This window comes from Carcharhinus amblyrhynchos, chromosome 1, assembly GCF_965287045.1.
Source record: "Carcharhinus amblyrhynchos chromosome 1, sCarAmb.v2.hapA, whole genome shotgun sequence".
Lineage (NCBI taxonomy): Eukaryota > Metazoa > Chordata > Chondrichthyes > Carcharhiniformes > Carcharhinidae > Carcharhinus > Carcharhinus amblyrhynchos.
In genome coordinates, this window is record NC_137324.1 from 55,942,707 (window position 1) to 55,960,673 (window position 17,967).

The 17,967-nt window shown below is 40.2% G+C and overlaps 1 protein-coding gene across 1 annotated transcript in view; it reads right to left on the minus strand.

Moving 5' to 3' along the window:
- The window catches only part of fancg (FA complementation group G), a 31,173-nt gene that overhangs the window by 950 nt on the left and 12,256 nt on the right, over positions 1 to 17,967 (minus strand). Inside the window, exons 7-13 of the mRNA XM_080197890.1 lie at positions 17,315 to 17,461; positions 12,967 to 13,133; positions 12,222 to 12,288; positions 8,913 to 9,298; positions 7,181 to 7,230; positions 2,153 to 2,320; positions 1,012 to 1,153 (exon numbers count right to left, since the gene is read on the minus strand). Coding sequence (XP_080054016.1) covers positions 1,012 to 1,153; positions 2,153 to 2,320; positions 7,181 to 7,230; positions 8,913 to 9,298; positions 12,222 to 12,288; positions 12,967 to 13,133; positions 17,315 to 17,461 — 1,127 coding nt within the window. The remainder of the gene's footprint in view (positions 1 to 1,011; positions 1,154 to 2,152; positions 2,321 to 7,180; positions 7,231 to 8,912; positions 9,299 to 12,221; positions 12,289 to 12,966; positions 13,134 to 17,314; positions 17,462 to 17,967) is intronic.

Genomic DNA, 17,967 nt, shown 5'->3' on the forward strand with positions numbered 1-17,967 from the left:
TTCTAAGACTACAGTCAAGTACTTCAAGGACCAGATGGACATTAAACATTCCTGTACATTTCCACAACAATGTGTACAGACCTCACCCTTAAAAAAGTATCCTTCAATAATCAGTACAAAAAGTTTTCTTTCCCTTGAGAGTCAATTTAGCTCTAGTGTTGAATGCTATGCCCCAAAGAACTGGGTTGATAGTTCCCAAACTTGTTTTGGTTAAAACAAAAATGTTCATGTTATCAGGCTACTGGATTTAAATTAAAAGTATACTTTCTGATAACTGAGTCAAAATTTTAAAAATCAGTTGTCATGCTTTGGCCCTTTGCACTGAAGGGATGTTGGGTCCGAATTCCCACAATGTCAATCATTACCACTCTGTGCGCAATTCAATTACTTATATTATTTTTTTCCCCCTCACCTTGTCTCGCACTACCTTCTGAGTCAAGCCAAGCAAGATTGAGGCAGTAAAGCATGTGCCTGGGCAAAGAATCCAAGTGTAAAGAGTTGAAGTGAAGAGACCACATCACCCACTTTTCTTTTTAAATTCATTCTCAGGATATGAGCAATTACAGTCTACTACCTTTGCCAAGATGGTGTTATTTCTTTTTAGCAGTTTACTGGGGCATTTCGGGGCATTAGAATTTGCATGGGGCTGAAGTTACGTATAGGCCAAACTAGGCAGGTCTTCTTCAATAAAAAGCATCAGTGAACCAACTGGGTCCTTGAAACACTCCAACAGATTTACGATCATTTTAAATGGTACCAAATTTTTATACCGAGATTTTTAAAAAAAACTGAATTCAATTTCTGAAACTGCTGTGGTGAGGTTTAAACACACAACATCTACATTACGAGGCCTCTGGATTACTGATTCATTCACAAAACCACAATACAATCGTATCCTGTAATATTTCTGATTTATTAAAGAGAATCTTACGATTCCTTACATAAAACTTTATGCTTAAAGGTGCTTTAGACTTTTCTTCAAACACAATGTTTGAACTCAATTTTACTTACTTTGAGCTGTTTTCTTGCTGTATTTTTTCAGCTGCTGCTTTTGTTGCTGAACTGTGGGATTTCAGCCAGAAAGAGACAGCTTCCTGCTTCCTTTGAAGTCTCCACAGAATTTGTACCAGAAGATACAATGCTTCAAGATTGTCTACAATTGGAACAGAATCCACAAAATCATACAAGAAATATCCTGGATACTGGTTTTATAAATGCTAGACAGAGTGATAATTGGATATACACAACCTAGTTGGTTGTTTAAGGATTTACAAAATGTTCACTTCTCAGGTATTTTAAAAATATTTTTGCTGCCATAGGCAACTGGTTTATTATTTACGATTAAAGAGCCGTTCCTAATGCTTCAGGCTACCTTAGGACTTATTTTCATCACGTGTACCACATTTAGAGTAGCAATCTGCACATTTAGAGAACACATCTGCCTAAATGTTTGTAAAAGTCATTCCAGGCTGTCCGTGGGAATTTGACTTAACAGTATCCAATCAGATTTACATAGATACATAAAGGAAATCACAGATGCATTGGTCATTTGAGTTAATAATTTGTTCTCGTTCCTGTTGCAGAACCAATGACAATACTGTATGACAGGGCACCACAAAATGGAGATTCATCAAGGTCCTAGGGCTCTGAAGTTGCACCCCTATTCTTCAAATTCAATGCCATCAGCTACATCAACAGAAATCATGCCACTCCCTCAGGCAGCTGGCATTGCAAATCACACAGCTCACATTCATAGCACCTTGTGAAAGCCACATAGCTTTCCAAAAACAACCTTTCCGTGTAACAATGTTCAATGCCACTGTAATGTTATTCCAAACTGCAAGGAAATGCCCAGTGCTTTCAGTTAACAGGTTTTCCCTTGGTTTTAAAAAAATTTTGGAATTTTAGAATTGATGTTGTGCTTCTAATCTCTGAAAATGAGAGTGCAGGTAATAAAACCATTTAAAAAGCCAATTACAGTTTGGATTTTATGCATAAGGTTGGATTTTTGCTGATCTTTATGAGCAAACACATGCACGAAAATAAACAGACCCACAAAATGCTGTTAGCATGAAATATTGATCGTTGGCATGCATGGGACAATTAATGTTTAATTGTTGGAAACGCAATCCGAGTTCCAAAAATAACGTACCAGGATAAGCTTGTAGACTCAGCTGGAAATTTTGCAAAGCTTCTCGGTCCTGACCTCTTTCTGCCAACTGCATTCCTTTCCCAGTAAAAGCCAACGATTTCAACTTTTGTAGAATTTTAACCTCCAGTATGTTCTCTTTCAAGGTTTCAAACTGATCATCAGGCGCTCCTGCAAGATATACAGTTAGAATAATTTCTGTTTGCAAATCTTACGCAGGTTTATTTCATGACGTTTGAAAGTTTTATGATTTTGGCTTATCTCCTATGGCATTGCTCATTGTAAATGACAGGATTTGCTAATGATAGAACACTAGAAGCAATTCTGTCATGGGGGAAGAACACTGGAACCACTGATTTACAGCAGTGGACAATCTGTGCCCCCGGGTCTATTTGCGATCCATCAGAGTTCTGAATGCGGCCCAGAAGACATTTTACCCACAAGGGGAGTTGCCACAGTCTGCTGGTTTCTATTTGTGCTTTTTTTTTCTTTCGGTATGACTGAAATGATACGCACACATAGCAAGGGCACGTGAAGTGAAGTGCACGCTGAGTGCACATAACACTGGCTGAGAGACGTGTGCTCCTTGCGTGTCCAGTCAAGCATAAATATTTCTCTTGTTTTTACCCCTTGGAGGTTGATAATTCTATTAATATGTAAATGATTAAGTATTTTCTATGGTACAGTATGAAATATTCAGCGCATATTACATGTAATCTTCTTCAAGGATCATTGTTAGTGAACATGTCCAATTTTGATCTTGTGGCCCATGGAGATGAAGGAGGGGAGGCCTTCGGCCTACTCACTAGCTTAGGTTGCACATCACTGATTTACAGTGACAGCTCATTATTAAACTATATGACTGTTTTCGAGAGGCTGAGGGAGGATCCGGCTGCTCAGTGTCTTCCCTCATGGGGGGGGGGGGGGGGGGAGGAGAGAGGGAGAGGGAAAGAGGGAGAGGGAAAGAGAGAGGGAGAGGGAAAGAGAGAGGGAGAGGGAAAGAGAGAGGGAGAGGGAAAGAGAGAGGGAGAGGGAAAGAGAGGGGGAGAGGGAAAGAGAGGGGGAGAGGGAAAGAGAGGGGGAGAGGGAAAGAGAGGGGGAGAGGGAAAGAGAGGGGGAGAGGGAAAGAGAGGGGGAGAGGGAAAGAGAGAGGGAGAGGGAAAGAGAGAGGGAGAGGGAAAGAGAGAGGGAGAGGGAAAGAGAGAGGGAGAGGGAAAGAGAGAGGGAGAGGGAAAAAGAGAGAGGGAGAGGGAAAAAGAGAGAGGGAGAGGGAAAAAGAGAGAGGGAGAGGGAAAAAGAGAGAGGGAGAGGGAAAAAGAGAGAGGGAGAGGGAAAGAGAGAGGGAGAGGGAAAGAGAGAGGGAGAGGGAAAGAGAGAGGGAGAGGGAAAGAGAGGGAAAGGGAAAGAGAGGGAAAGGGAAAGAGAAAGAGAGGGAAAGGGAAAGGGAAAGAGAGGGAAAGGGAAAGGAGAGGGAAAGAGAAAAAGAGAGAGAGAGAGAAACGAAGCATCAAGGGTGAAGGTACCATGACAACACAGTAAAGGAGAGGGGACCATACAGGAAATAAGACAGTAGTTCAAAGGAAAAATGTAAGAGTACTGACAGAGATAAGGGGTGGTAGGAAGGACAGCAAAAAGGGGTAGGGAATGTAATGGGAACAAGAGGGAGAGGCACGTTAAATTAGGAGTGTGAATGGAACTGTCGAGGCCACATTTTTCCAAAACCTTACTCCAAATAAAGCTGCAGACATTGTTGACCTATTTCCCAATCACAGCACCACCAACTCCCATCTGAAAATGTGAGAGGGGGAAGAAGGGAGAAGGTGCAAGGAAGAATGAGATGGAAACAAAGACAAAAGAAAAACAGGAACAAAACAGAGGTAGTTAGTGAGCGACTGTGATTAGTGGCATACCATATGCAACATCACATAAGGTAGATGATTGTGAACACAAATCTAACTAAAGGTGAAAATGGTTAGTTGCCTGGAAATTGTACTGACAATGCACAGTTAGCAAATTGATAACAATGGGATTTATGAGATAATCACCAAACAAATACATCGTGAGCAAAACCATCAACCCATAAGTTAATTGCATTGGGCTCATCAACATTAGAATAGAGTAATAGAATAGAATCCCTACTGTGCAGAAGGAGGCTATTCTACCCATCAAGTCTGCACCGACCACAATCCCACCCAGGCCCTATTCCTGTAACCCCTCATATTTACCCTGCTAATCCCCGATACTAGGGTTAATTTAGCATGGCCAATCAACCTAACCCATACGTCTTTGGAATGTGGGAGGAAACTGGAGCACCTGAACAAAACCCACACAGACACGGGGAGAAGGTGCAAACTCCACACAGACAGTGATCCGAGGCCAGAATTGAACCTGGGTCCCTGGCGCTGTGAGGCAACAGTGCTAACCACTGTGCCGCCCTCAATGTTTTTGATACTTGCTTAAACTGTGCAATTGGAATCTGGAGCTTGTTAGAACAAATATGTACAATGTCAGGTTTACTTAATGATCTGATGTCTTGTAGCAGTACAAAGGGGACTTATAGCAAAAAAGAGGGTACTGAAATATTCCGCACTGCTGTGTAGAGGGGAGGAGGAAAGAGGGCTGGAATGCATTGATTTCACTAATGTGAACTGGAGAATATAAAAATGGGATGGAGGAGGGGCATCAGGATTTAGAATCAATGAGGAGAAAATCTTTATATTTCCATGCATCAAACCGCTTTAAAAAGGAAACTAGTTAGTTGACTAATTATTCACATAATTATAGAAGTGTTCTTAGTTCTACAGTGCTGTTATAAATTAGCATCTGCCAAATCTCCAACAAGCAGATGGTCATTCGCATGGTCCAAGCATCGATGACTGCCTGAATTTGAATGCAAAGTGTCCAAGTTCAGCATCAGAGCCTAGAACATCCCATCTACAGACATCAGGCCTCAGAAATACCACGCCACCTGCCACTCCACCACCACAACCAAAAACCATTTTCATAAATGACCTGGATGAGGAAGTGGAGGGATGGGTAAGTAAGTTCGCTGATGACACGAAGGTCGGTGGTGTTGTGGATGGTTTGGAAGGATGTCAAAAGTTGCAGCAGGACATAAATAGGATGCAGGACTGGGCGGAGAAGTGGCAGATGGACTTCAACGCGGATAAATGTGTAGTCGTCCATTTTGGCAGAACCAACGGGATGAACGAGTACACTATCAAGGGCAGGAGTCTTAGTAGTGTTGAGGAGCAGAAGGATCTTGGGGTCCGGGTCCACAGGACTCTTAAATCGGCCTCACAGGTGGAGGAGGTGGTCAAGAAGGCGTATGGTGTACTGGCCTTCATTAATCGAGGGATTGAGTTTAGGAGTCAGGAGGTAATGCTGCAACTTTATAAGACCCTTGTCAGGCCTCATTTGGAGTACTGTGCGCAGTTCTGGTCGCCTCACTATAGGAAAGACGTAGAAGTTATTGAAAGGGTACAGAGGAGATTTACAAGGATGTTGCCTGGACTGGGAGGCATGCCTTATGAAGTTAGGTTGAGGGAGCTGGGACTCTTTTCCCTGGAGAGACGAAGGTTGAGAGGCAACCTGATAGAAGTTTATAAAATGTTGAGAGGAATAGATAGGGTGGATTCTCAGAGGCTATTTCCCCGGGTTGAAATGGTCGCTACGAGAGGAGACAGATTTAAGGTGCGGGGAGGAAAGTACAGAAGTGATGTTAGGGGTAAGTTTTTCACTCAGAGGGTGGTGAGTGAATAGAATCGGCTGCCGTCAGTGGTGGTGGAGGCGAACTCGCTGGGGTCTTTTAAAAGACTTCTGGATGAGTATATGGGGTTTAATGGGATTGGGGGTTATAGATAGGTCTATAGATTGGTAGGTGTTGATGTGATCGGCGCAACTCGTTTGTGCTGTAGTGTTCTATGTTAAAAACAATTGCTTAGTATAGGTTAAGTAGTAAAATGTTTTGAAAACTTGTAGCTTTAATTTTTCCACCCACCTTCCACTGCTACACAGTTTCATTCAGCAGAGGACCCCGATTTTGTTTAGAATCATAGAATCTCCACAGTGCAGAAGGAGGCCATTCAGCCCATCGAGTCTGCACCGATCACAATCCCACCCAGCCCTATCGCCCTAACCCCTCATATTTACCCTGCTAATTCCTTTTTTTGTTACGTTTCTGCCTGCTTGTCACGTCACATTATCTCTGGGTTAAATATATTGTGTGTTGGTTGCGTGGGCGGGGGGATGTGGTGGTGGTGGAGATCCATCTCCAACTCCAGTAATACATCTTGCAGAGTTGCTGAGACATTTCCCAGTATTCAGACAAACTTCCAGCACAAGCCCAGACTGACTGAAAGCTAAATAACCAACTTCATGGATACATTTAGGTGCATTCATTTCGTGCTCAGTTTTAAAAATGGATTATGTAACTTCCATACTAAGTGAAATAAAAATTCACTTGGTTGGAAATAATGCATGACAAAAAAAGGCTGAACAATTTGATTAGTTAGTTTTATGGCACTACTTTTAGAAACAAAAGCCGACGAGTTTGGTTACTCAGATTTCTGTTCCTCGTTCTTGCTACTTCTGATTTATTCCTATGCAGCCAATCAGCTAGGAAACAAAACAGATAAATTGTAATTTCAGTGAACACTCATTTTTGTACCTATTTGAAAATATGGGTCTTTTACAACCCCACTTTCTGTTATGATGCAATGTGCAGGGACTACTTAATGATTTCCAGTCAAGAAGTTTTAACCATGGTGGAAAAGTTACTAGCTGCATAAGCACACGTAAAGACAGCCTTGCACTTTGTCACAGGAGTGACAAATATAAAGTATTTTGGTTTCAGGAATATATTGATCTCCATTTAATCACAAATCAAAAACTGTACCAAACTTTGACCACACATTTGGTGGTGTTCAGACTATTTTGAGTTATGCTTAATTAACTTTCAACATGTTCAGTGAGAAATTTTAAAAAGACAATGAATAAAACTGGTGTTGAATGATACAGAATATATGTTACCTGGGTCAAGAGGGCCAACAACTTGAACTTTAAGGAGTAAATTTACACACCTGCAGAAAAAAAAATGCAACTCATCACTAATGTAACCACACACCACTCAGCCATCATTGTAGAAATAACACTAGAAAGGATGGATATCATTACTTACTAAAATCCATAATGGATTAGAATCATAGAAAAGGAGGCCATTTGGCCCACTATGTCTGTCCCAGTTCTTTGAAAGAGCTATCCAATTAGTCCCATTTCCCTGTTCTATCCCAACAGCCTGAAAACTTTTCCAATACAAGCATTTGAAAGTTACTACATAATCCGATTCCACCAACTTTTTAATCAGTGCATTCCACATCATCCTAGCTCAGTGTAAATTATTTTTCCTCACATCATCTCTGGTTCTTTTCTCAGTTATCTTAAATCTGTGCCTTCTGGTTAATGGCCCTTCAGCTATTGATAAAATTATTCTATTCCTGATTTTACTCCGTAAAAACCATTCCCAATTTTAAATACCTCCATCAAATTTCCCTATTAAACCAGATACAATTAAATATAAAAAGGTTTCATGCAGTTTGTGTATGAATGTACTTTGAGTTCCATTTTTAAACAAAGTACAGGAATAAAAGGTCATCGGGTCTGTCAAAGCCACACTCTCCAGCAGACACTGTGCAATTTACACTGTTGTAAACCTGGTTAACCTCCTCAATGAGGTGAGCAATCATGTGGAAAACTCCACGATCATTAAAAGCAAGAATGAATTGCCAGTGAAAGGAAGACAGAAAATCTTAAAACAGGGCAAAAGACACATTCACTTGCTACAAACAATGAAAACTATTGAAAAAAGCTACAGAGAGTTATCCAAGATAAATACCAGAGGTTTTCAAAAAAATTATACAACGTTCATAAATAAGTAAATGGTCTAATGACCAAAGTGGAATAGGTCATAAGACAGAATCAGAATGAGATGGGATGATAACATTAAAAGGGCACAACAGCACAGGCTTTGAACACATGAGCAGAAAACTGAGGGGAGGGAAGGGGGCAAACAATCCAGCAGGAAAGGGAGGGGGTGTGAGGTACAGTGAGAAGAAACTGGTTGGTGGGTGAGAAACCAACAGGGTAGAGGTGTGGGTGAAATCAAGGGAAGAAAGTGGAGTAGACAGGGGAAGAAAGTAGGAAGTTGAAGGGGTAATAGTTTCACTGCCATATTGAATAGCAAAGAGATCACGGCACTAGTAAAAGACACAAAGCGATCCTCTGATACCTTGCATCAACCCCTGAACAATAAGTTGCATTAGGGTTATGGTTGCACGAACAGAAAGCAGACCGAGAGGGAATCTTCTTGAATTGAATATCAAGAACTTTAAAGAATGCCCTAAAGATGGGTGGCATGAGCTGAAGCTCAAAACAAGGAAGGTGACTGAGCAGTTTGCAAATTGTAACTCCCCCAGAGTGCTGAATGTTTGGGCATTCTAAAATTGATAAAATAAGCAATTTTAAGAACAAGGTGGACAGGCTCTTGGCAAGAAAGAGAAAATCAATTAAGGGAAATCAGGAATTAATTACATATTATCTTTGAACTCTGAGGCTGGCTAGTTAGACCAAAATACTCTTCAGTGTATTTCTATTTTCCAAGCCTACTATGCAATATAAACAGTAAAATGCTGCAAACACTTTTTACCAGGCATTATATAACTTATAATCCCGTAAAGGATTTATCGCACTTGTAACACCAACTCACCGACTAAAATTAGTAATTGACTCCTTATTATTTTCCAAGAGAGCAAAAGCTTGCCCTTGATATAAAAATGCAGTTGCTGCCCATAAAATATAATTGAGGGTTTCTTTCTTCTTTGCTCCAAGTGTTTGTGACTCACTGAAGCAATTCAAAAGGGAGCTCTGACAACCGGTGTTGATCTCGGTTCTCTCTGAGCAATCATTGAACAACCATTCATTAACTCTAACTTCAAATGTTAATTTTTCTGAAATCAAACTTGACATTTTGCTGGCAATTTCCTCGCAGACAGTGATGACATCATTGTATCTCTGACACTGCAGGAGAGCTACTGCTGTTTCCAAATATATTTCTGGAATTCTAGGAATGGCGGGATCTGCGACAAGAAATACCTATGAAAAAGCATAATATAATTTTAAAGAATGAACCCAAGAACGAATTCCTAACCCTAAGACACCTAAAACCAAAGGTCATCTGCAGACAAACAGAACTCACTCGTCACCTCCCACCAGGAAGGAAAGACAAAGACAGCGAGAGATGCAGAGTACAGAGAGGTTAAAAGAGTCAAGAAGGAATAGCGAAATGGAAGAGAAAGGTAGATGAAAGAAAGAGTCAAACAGTGAAAGGAAACAGAATGAGCACATTCTCAAATTTGCCTTGTGCAACTGACACCTGTAAACATCTTTTATGGAAATTTCAAAGTTCAACATGCCCACCCCTATGTTTCAGCTGGTTAAGTATTGCTCCCTCACATTTTAATAGGATTTTCCCGTTATTGTAACATTTCTGCTAAAATATTTCCCAAAATATTGTGTGTCTGCATGAGGGTTTCGGTCAGAATAGCATTTTCCAGTCTATGACAGTCATCTTCGTAAGAACAACAAAGTTACATAAAGACTAAATTTTCCCCTTAAATATCCATTTTTTCTGATATTTTTTAAAATGTTCTTCTCCTTTCCTGGAACAATATCACTATTTGTCCCAATGGACATGTTCAGGCTTGCCTGTTCTGCTGCTATTACCATGTGCATCCAATGTCCCTGCCCTTATACAGCTATCAATCACAGGCTTTTTCTTGCAACCATGCACCACCCTCCCCCCCCCCCCCCCACCCCCCACTCCACTCACGCAACTCTAGTAGCATCTCAGGATCTTCAGCTGTTGATTCAATTTTGTGCCTTCCCCATTAGCTGCTTTATGATCTGACTGTCATCTTGCTTATTCTCCCAAAACATTACTGCCCTTTGCCTCAGCCCCTGCCAGTGAACTGGGCCCTAACTTTGGCTTCCAAAGCTTAATGCTGCCTTCCAAGCTCCGTTGACCAACTATCAGTCTGTTCTGGGCCAATGATATTTCCTCACCTTCCACATTACCACCACCCCCATCTTCCAACCCAATTTCTGGTCCATTATCACCCATTGAAGCTCCCCAGTTGGCAGCACCAATTTGACCATCCTGACCCGTCTTGCTTGTTGACCAGCTGTCTACATGACTGCCTCTACCCCAAATAAGCAAATCAGATCACGTTCCCATGGTCAACATGACAAGTCAAAACATGTTAATGTTTCTCAGCCATTCAATCGGGGCTCACAGGCAGCAAATGCATTTTTGAAATTCATTCATTTTCAGTTGTTACGGTCCCCATTCCCTCCTGCGCCATTCTCACTCTGCTCATCATTATCCTCTTTTTCACCCCCGCCCTCTTGATACCCTGTCACCTCACCTTCCAAACTTATCATTAATTTTCTCTTTCCAACTACTCTCCACACCCTCCTCTAATCATACTTACCTGACCAATTTCACTGATTACACCACTGTCAATCCCAGTGCATTTTAGTTATTCTCTGCTGGACTTAGATACTCTCCTGCTTGGTCTTTATCTTCCTCTGGTCTTGCACATTGATTTATCCGATTCCTGATGGCCTTCAACTCTATTCTCTCATTCCTCCACTTCTAATTTTGTTCCATCTTCGCCCTTGGTTGAGTTGGAGTCTTCTTCTAACTCCAGCCGTAATCTTGTTCCACCTCTCCCTTACCTTACTCCTAGTCCTTGCATCCACACCCTTGGACTTCCTTTTATCCTACTTTGCCATTTCTTTCAATGCTCACCATCGCTCAGTATTTCTCTGGCCTTAGTCCACTTACTCTCCCTCCCCTAAATAACCATACTTGACCGTAAGACTTTGTCATGGTTTTCCATATACAATACCAATGATGATTTACAGTGATTAATAAGGACAAATTGCCACTGTGCATTCAGAATGAGATCTGAGCTTATTATTATACATACTTAATATAATATGGTTTCTACATTTAGCAGAAGAATCTCCTTGAGCAACACCTGTCCCTGGAATTTTATGTACTATTGTTTTCAAGCAGAAGTGGATACCCTCTCCCTGAGAGCTAACACCCAGCCACTCAAAGAGGAGTGCCTCTCCTCATAATCTGTAAGAGCGAGTATGAAGTGACATGATCTGCTCTTCAGCAACTTTATGGTTAAATCAAAATACCTGACACTCTAAAATCAACAAATAACAATTTTTTATCTAACAGTGAACAAGTTAACTAAGATTTTAATACGAATAAAACATTTTTCTAATGGAATGCTGCTTACAGAAATACAATTTCCACTTATTAACAAAAAAATAGAATTTTAGTCACTCTCTACATTACATCAAAGTTTTGTGTCTTCTGGAATATTCTGGGCTTTCTCTGTTGATTCTTCTGTCTGGAACTGCTTTCTTCTTTGGTTCCTTTGCTATTGAGATGGAGCTTTCTCTAAGACATGCATAAGGCTGTTACTCTGGCAGATGTTCTCTCTGCTTATTTTCCCACTGCCTGCTTTTATACCCATGATGACATATTGACATCCCCTACAAAAGGATTGGTCACAGGTTTCCAAAACCATCAAATTCAGTAGGTTGCTGGTATCCAAAAGCATGTTTTAAACTGATTGGTTAAATTCAAAAGCCTATTCTGTTTCAAATCGACTGGCTTAATATTTTAAAAAATTCAAAAGTCCATCACCAAGGCAACTCTTGTTTGGCCTTCGATACAAATCTTTCAGTCTGGGACCCCATACATACCTGCATTTTTTTTAACTTTCTCAGCACAGAAAAAAAACACCACCTTTTTAACAGAACTATGTAATGCTTCCTCCACTTAACATTTTACAATTTTTAAAATAATTTTATAAACACCAAATTTTCACACTCTACTTCTCCATCTACAATTACTCAACTTTGCAACTACATAACCTAAAAAAAAATCATGCAGTTATCTAATGCATCAGTAAAACATTTTTAAGTAACTCACTTCCTGCTGGGATCCCTCAAGAAATGAAGCCAGTAGATCAAGATAATGTTCCGTTGCCTCTTCAAATCTGCAGACAGTGAGACTGAATTTAAAAGCTACCAAAATAAATTTTCAGTGACAAAACATTCTCTGGATGGTTCAAAGAACAAGTCTAAATGCTAATTCAGATGGGGAACATAACTAACCTAAGTCACAAGTCTCAGTCAGGGCATTAATAGAAATATATATGACCTCTGTACTTGAGGGTTATGGGTTGGAAAGTCAGTCAGCTCTCCAGTTCCTGATCACTTTTGATGACTTCACCTTCCCCTCTTTCCAAACAGCTGATGTATGCAGGCTCACACTTGGATCCTTGCAATTAGGGCAGGAATCAAAGGATAGCTGCTGTCCATTAAATTGTAATGATGTAGAGATGCTGGTGTTGGACTGGGGTAAACACAGAAAAAAGTCTCACAACACCAGGTTAAAGTCCAACCAATTTATTTGATAGTAATCCCTGGCAAGAATGAACTGAAAATTGATGAAGATTTAATTTTTGATCTCAAGTTGTAATCCTGAAGAACATTTCAGATCAATCAACCTTCCCTTAACAGAAAAAGATTCAGCATCTCATATTCCACTCATCACTAGCATTAATTGTCCGTTCCTGGAAGTCCTGAGATTGTGGTGCAGTCTGCCTTTCTGAACCATTGCAATCTATGCTTTTTCATATTCTGTCTACATAACAAGAATTTTGTAACGGTACCTCCTTATCTGGAGAAATCTTCTTGCAAGGGAATGCTTTACATGCACCTGGTTTACACTGGTCAATAGATGGCATGTCGCAGGAATCCGTACGAGCTGTTCAGGCTGGATCGGAACTTGAGAATCAACATAATTGTCAGCTTTAATCTGATCCCAACTTTCCAAAGCCTAGAAAAGAAAATTCAATACATTCAGCATTTTAATCACACAGAGCAGAAGAGGCCCGTGGAGTCTGCACTGACATGCAAGAAACACCTTACATCCCACCTAATCCCATTTACCAGCACTTAGCCCATAGCCTTGAATGTTATGATGTGACAAGTGCTCATCCAAGTACTTTTTAAAGAATGTGAGGTGTTCTGCCTCAACCACCTTCCCAGGCAGTGGATTCCAGCCCATCAACACCCTCTGGGTAAAAAAAGATTTTAGTTCACTGCCATTTAAATTAGAACTTTGTAAATGTTATACTATGTTTGAATTAGTGCTGAGTGAGTTACAGTACAGGAGGGAATTATTAATTGGACTTAGAAAATGGGCATTGCATAAAAGAGCTAGTCTACCTCTATATTTATATCCTAATCATAATTTCATGTTATTATCATGTGTTTATTATTCATTAATCTTTTCTTAAATGAATTAGATGAGGGCTAATTTTAAGAGTTAAGGATACAAAATTTTACAGATTTGGTATTGTACATATTAGGTGGCCATTCAAGTCAAATGCACTTTGTGCTGATTCACTGGAAAGTCCCCATTTCCTACCCTTTTGCCATACTATTGTTTGACATTTTTTCAACTATTTATCCACCTCCCTTTTAAAAAGTTAACAGATTTTGCTCAGATAAAAGCAAATTACTGCAGATGCTGGAATCTGAAACCAAAAGAGAAAATGCTGGAAAATCTCAGCAGGTCTGGCACCATCGATCCGTAAGGAGAGAAAAGAGCTGACATTTTGAGTCCAGATGACCCTTTGTTAAAGACCTTAGATTATTAAATTAGGTTATTGTTTCTGTTTAGGCAATCCATGCCCTAACCCTCTTATTATATAATCGGACAGCCATCACTTTCTCGGGATGTGGACCATTTGGGAATTGAGAGTTTGTGTTATTGGTAGCATTTTTACCCCTGAGTCACAGAGTCATGGATTCAAGTCACAATCCAGAATTCCATTTCTTTAAGTGATCATTCCCTCCCAATATGGTAAAGAACATTGGCTCAAGACCAAACTGAAACTCTGAGTCTGATAAGGTATATTTTTCTATCCAAAGACCAGGAACATAAAATGGGACTTATATATTAGGAAACATTTCCAGTGATCTAAACTATAAATGAAAATGTATTAAAGGTAGAATTTATACAGCAGCATAAAGCCAGTATTTCAGAATCTACATAATTACAGAACTTTTAACTTACACCTCATTGTGGTGTAAAAAAAATCTGCAACACTTTGTTCATTCTCTCAGCAATATTAAATGTGGACTTGCAACCAGAACACTAAATCTGAACATTATTTTACCCACACCTGTCTTCAAGGTCTTTACCTCAATCTCCATAATCTAGAAATTGGGCACACGTTGCTTATACTTACCAAAGAACAAAGAAAATGACAGCACAAGAACAGGACCTTCAGCCCTCCAAGTCTGCACCGACCATGCTGCCTGACTGAACTAAAACCCCCTACCCTTCTGGGGACCATATCCCTCTATTCCGATCCTTTTCATGTATTTGTCAAGATATCCCTTAAAACTCACAATCGTATCTGCCTCCACTACCTCCCCCGGCAGCGAATTCCAGGCATCAACCACCATCTGCGTAAAAAACTTGTCTCGTACATCTCTAAACCTTGCCCCTCACACCTTAAACCCATGCCCCCTCGTAATCGACTCTTCCACCCTGGGAAAAAGCTTTTGACCATCAAATTTGACAGAAGTAAAATAAAACCAAATAGAATCTTCCATAAGTGAATCAAGTTTATCAAACTAACGTGATGTAGGGAATTCCATGTTTAACAAGTAGTTTTAGTTGTGTATAATGTATAACGATTAAGTAATCTAACTATATTATATTCTATTTAACTGTAATCAATGTAGGACATTAGTATCCCGTGTGATTGATTTTGCGTGTCCGTATTTGACAAGTGAGCTCTATCACATGGCCTCATGCCAGTGCAAGTTCCACATTTATGGTTTAATGAGAGAGTAAATGCCACAAAGCCATCAAGGCAATTAAGTCTGAGTGTGGGACCATCGTATTCCTTGGCAATTAAAATTTATCAATGATACCTGATACCTATGACTCAGAGGGGTGTTAGAAAGTGCGATTGTCTTAAGAAAACAGCTGTGAAGTGTTAAACATTCAGCCTCACGTCCCAAATTAGTGTCATTTTTAATTCGCAATGCTTTAAAAGGTACGTGCTTTCTGTTAAATTATGTAACAGCCTATGTATCCTTTGCTGAGATTATTTTTTGTAATCAGTATTTATAGCTATGTAGTCCTTTTGACTCTGAAAATACAGTACGATATATTTGACTGAATAAGTGTATCTTGCTACCTCAGCTTTAACATATCGATTGCCTTAATGCATTTTTCTGTCCACTGTGTATAACATCTTGATGTACGAAATGACTTTGTGACCGCTGGATTAGTCAAGGCTATGTGCCACGTGTACCCTTTAACTATTTCTAATTAACTCTGTTCCAAGCGCTGGCAACATATCGATAAGTACCTTCCTTAGAGTTTAAGATGTACAATATTTATATACTTGAAACAATGAGTCCAGAGCTCACTCATTGACTGTATTACTGACAGGTTATTCTCTTTTATCTCAAGCAAGTGGATGCTAAAACTACCTTAAAACTACCTGTTATCTCCGCAAAGTCATGAAATTTAATGAAGTTCCAGTGAAGGCTATAATGAGATGGACCGTCCAACAAATAACTGGCACATTAGAAAACCAGTCAGATGATAACAGAAAGTGACATCACTCTCAGCAGATGATCACACCCAAAAGGGCACAGATAAATTGGTGGACTGGGCAGATAGGTGGCAGACAATTTGGTAGAGTGAGCAGACAGGTGGCAGATGAAGTTCAATGTGGAGAAGTGTGAGGGGATGCATTTTGATGGTAACAATATGGAACAAAAATATAAACTAAACAGTAAAATTCTTAAAGCTGTGAAGAAGCAGAGGGATCTGGGTGTATACGCACCTAGATCATTGAAGGTGGCAGGAGCAGTTAATAAAGCATATAATATTCTGGGCTTTATTAATAGGAGCATAGAGTACTAGAGCAAGGAGGTTATGCTGAAATTACATGAGTAAGGTCTCAGCTGAAGTATTGTGTACAGTTTTGTGGACCACACCATAGGAAGAATATGAAGAACCGCACCATAGAAAGGAGAAAGTGAAGAAGTGGTTTACAGGAATTGTTCCAGTCATGAGAAACTTCAGTGATGAGAATAGATTGGAGAGCTTGGGACTGTTTTTCTCAGATAGGAGAAGGCTAAGAGGAAATTTGATAGAGATGTTCAAAATCATGAGGAGGCTGGACAGAGAGGATAGGGAGAAACTGTTCCCACTCATAAAAGGATCACAAACAAGACGGTACAGATTTAAAGTGATTTTCAAAAGAAGAAAATGTGACGAGAGAAAGGTCTTTCACACAGTGAGTGGTTTGTGATTGGAATGCACTGTCTGGAAGTGTGGTGGAGACAGGTTCAATTGAGGCATTCAAGAGGGTATTAGATAATTACAGGAATAGAAACAATATGGAGGGAAAAGGCAGGAGAATGGCACTGACTCATGATGCTCGTTTGGGAAGTCAGTGCAGACTCAATGGGTCAAATTGCTTCCTTCTGCACTGTACAATTCCGTGATTCTGTAAACCAATCAGAAACTAGTCACGCACCACTTAGATCAAAGTTTAGGAATGTTGCTGATCGTGCATGTGGGTTGTGGCTTGGAAAGTTAATAAGCACCAGCTTTCAGTGCCAACACATACATTAAATTTGAAAAGAGACTCCTTTCCAGCTGGGAGCAGAGGACCACAGGACTGACGGAAAGAGTGGGGCAAGAGAGGACACCATGTCACCTAGTGCCCCAGGCTGAATCGAAAATCAAGAATCACAGTAAGTCAATAAAGTCACTGCCTCGTTTTGTTAAGTATTACTTTTTGTTGCTTAATAAATGGTTCCTGCAGTAAGTACATCACTATATTGTCTCTACTGGTTAAAAGCTCAAAAGAACAAATCAATATTGAGTGCAGACTTTCAGATTTTGCCCCACATTAGATTGTCGAAAATTGAAAGGTACGTAAATCAGAGTGTCAAAAAAATAAAACGAGAACTCACCACATTGAGATGGTTCAGGGCCTCAAGCTCAGCTTCCGCCATATCTAACTTCCGGTACACCATGGCAGCATGATACAGTGCCGAAAGGCAATGAATGTCTGCCTGAAGAGCCCACCTGAAATATTGCAAGGCAGTTTGTGGTCTGTCCTAAAACCCACAAATTCAAAGTCATGATTTTGATAAAAGTGTAATATTTATAAAATCTCATTCTCACATACAAAATAGAGCTGTACCATATCAGCAAAGTTTTAATTTACAAACACTTTGGCTGGGCTGCCACTTTTGAGCACAAGAGAAAATGCTAAAAAATCTCAGCAGATCTGGCAGCGTCTGTAGGGAGAGAAAAGAGCTGATATTTTGAATCCAGATGACCCTTTGTTAGAGCTAAACGGCATAGAAAGTGGGAGATATTTATGCTGCAGGGTGAGGGAATGAAAGATGAGTCATAACCACAAAAACAGGGGAAAAGTTGTTAGTGGCAGCCCGTAGAGAGAATAGAAAATGTGAATGGCCAATCAGCAGGGAAGCTGAAATCAGAGGGTAAAATGTGACAGTTGAAAGTGTGGGAGGAGGGGGTGGGGATGGGGGAGCTGAACGTCATCAGTTTTCAGTGCTGCCATTACTGCTGACGCTACCTAGACTGGGGCCCAAAT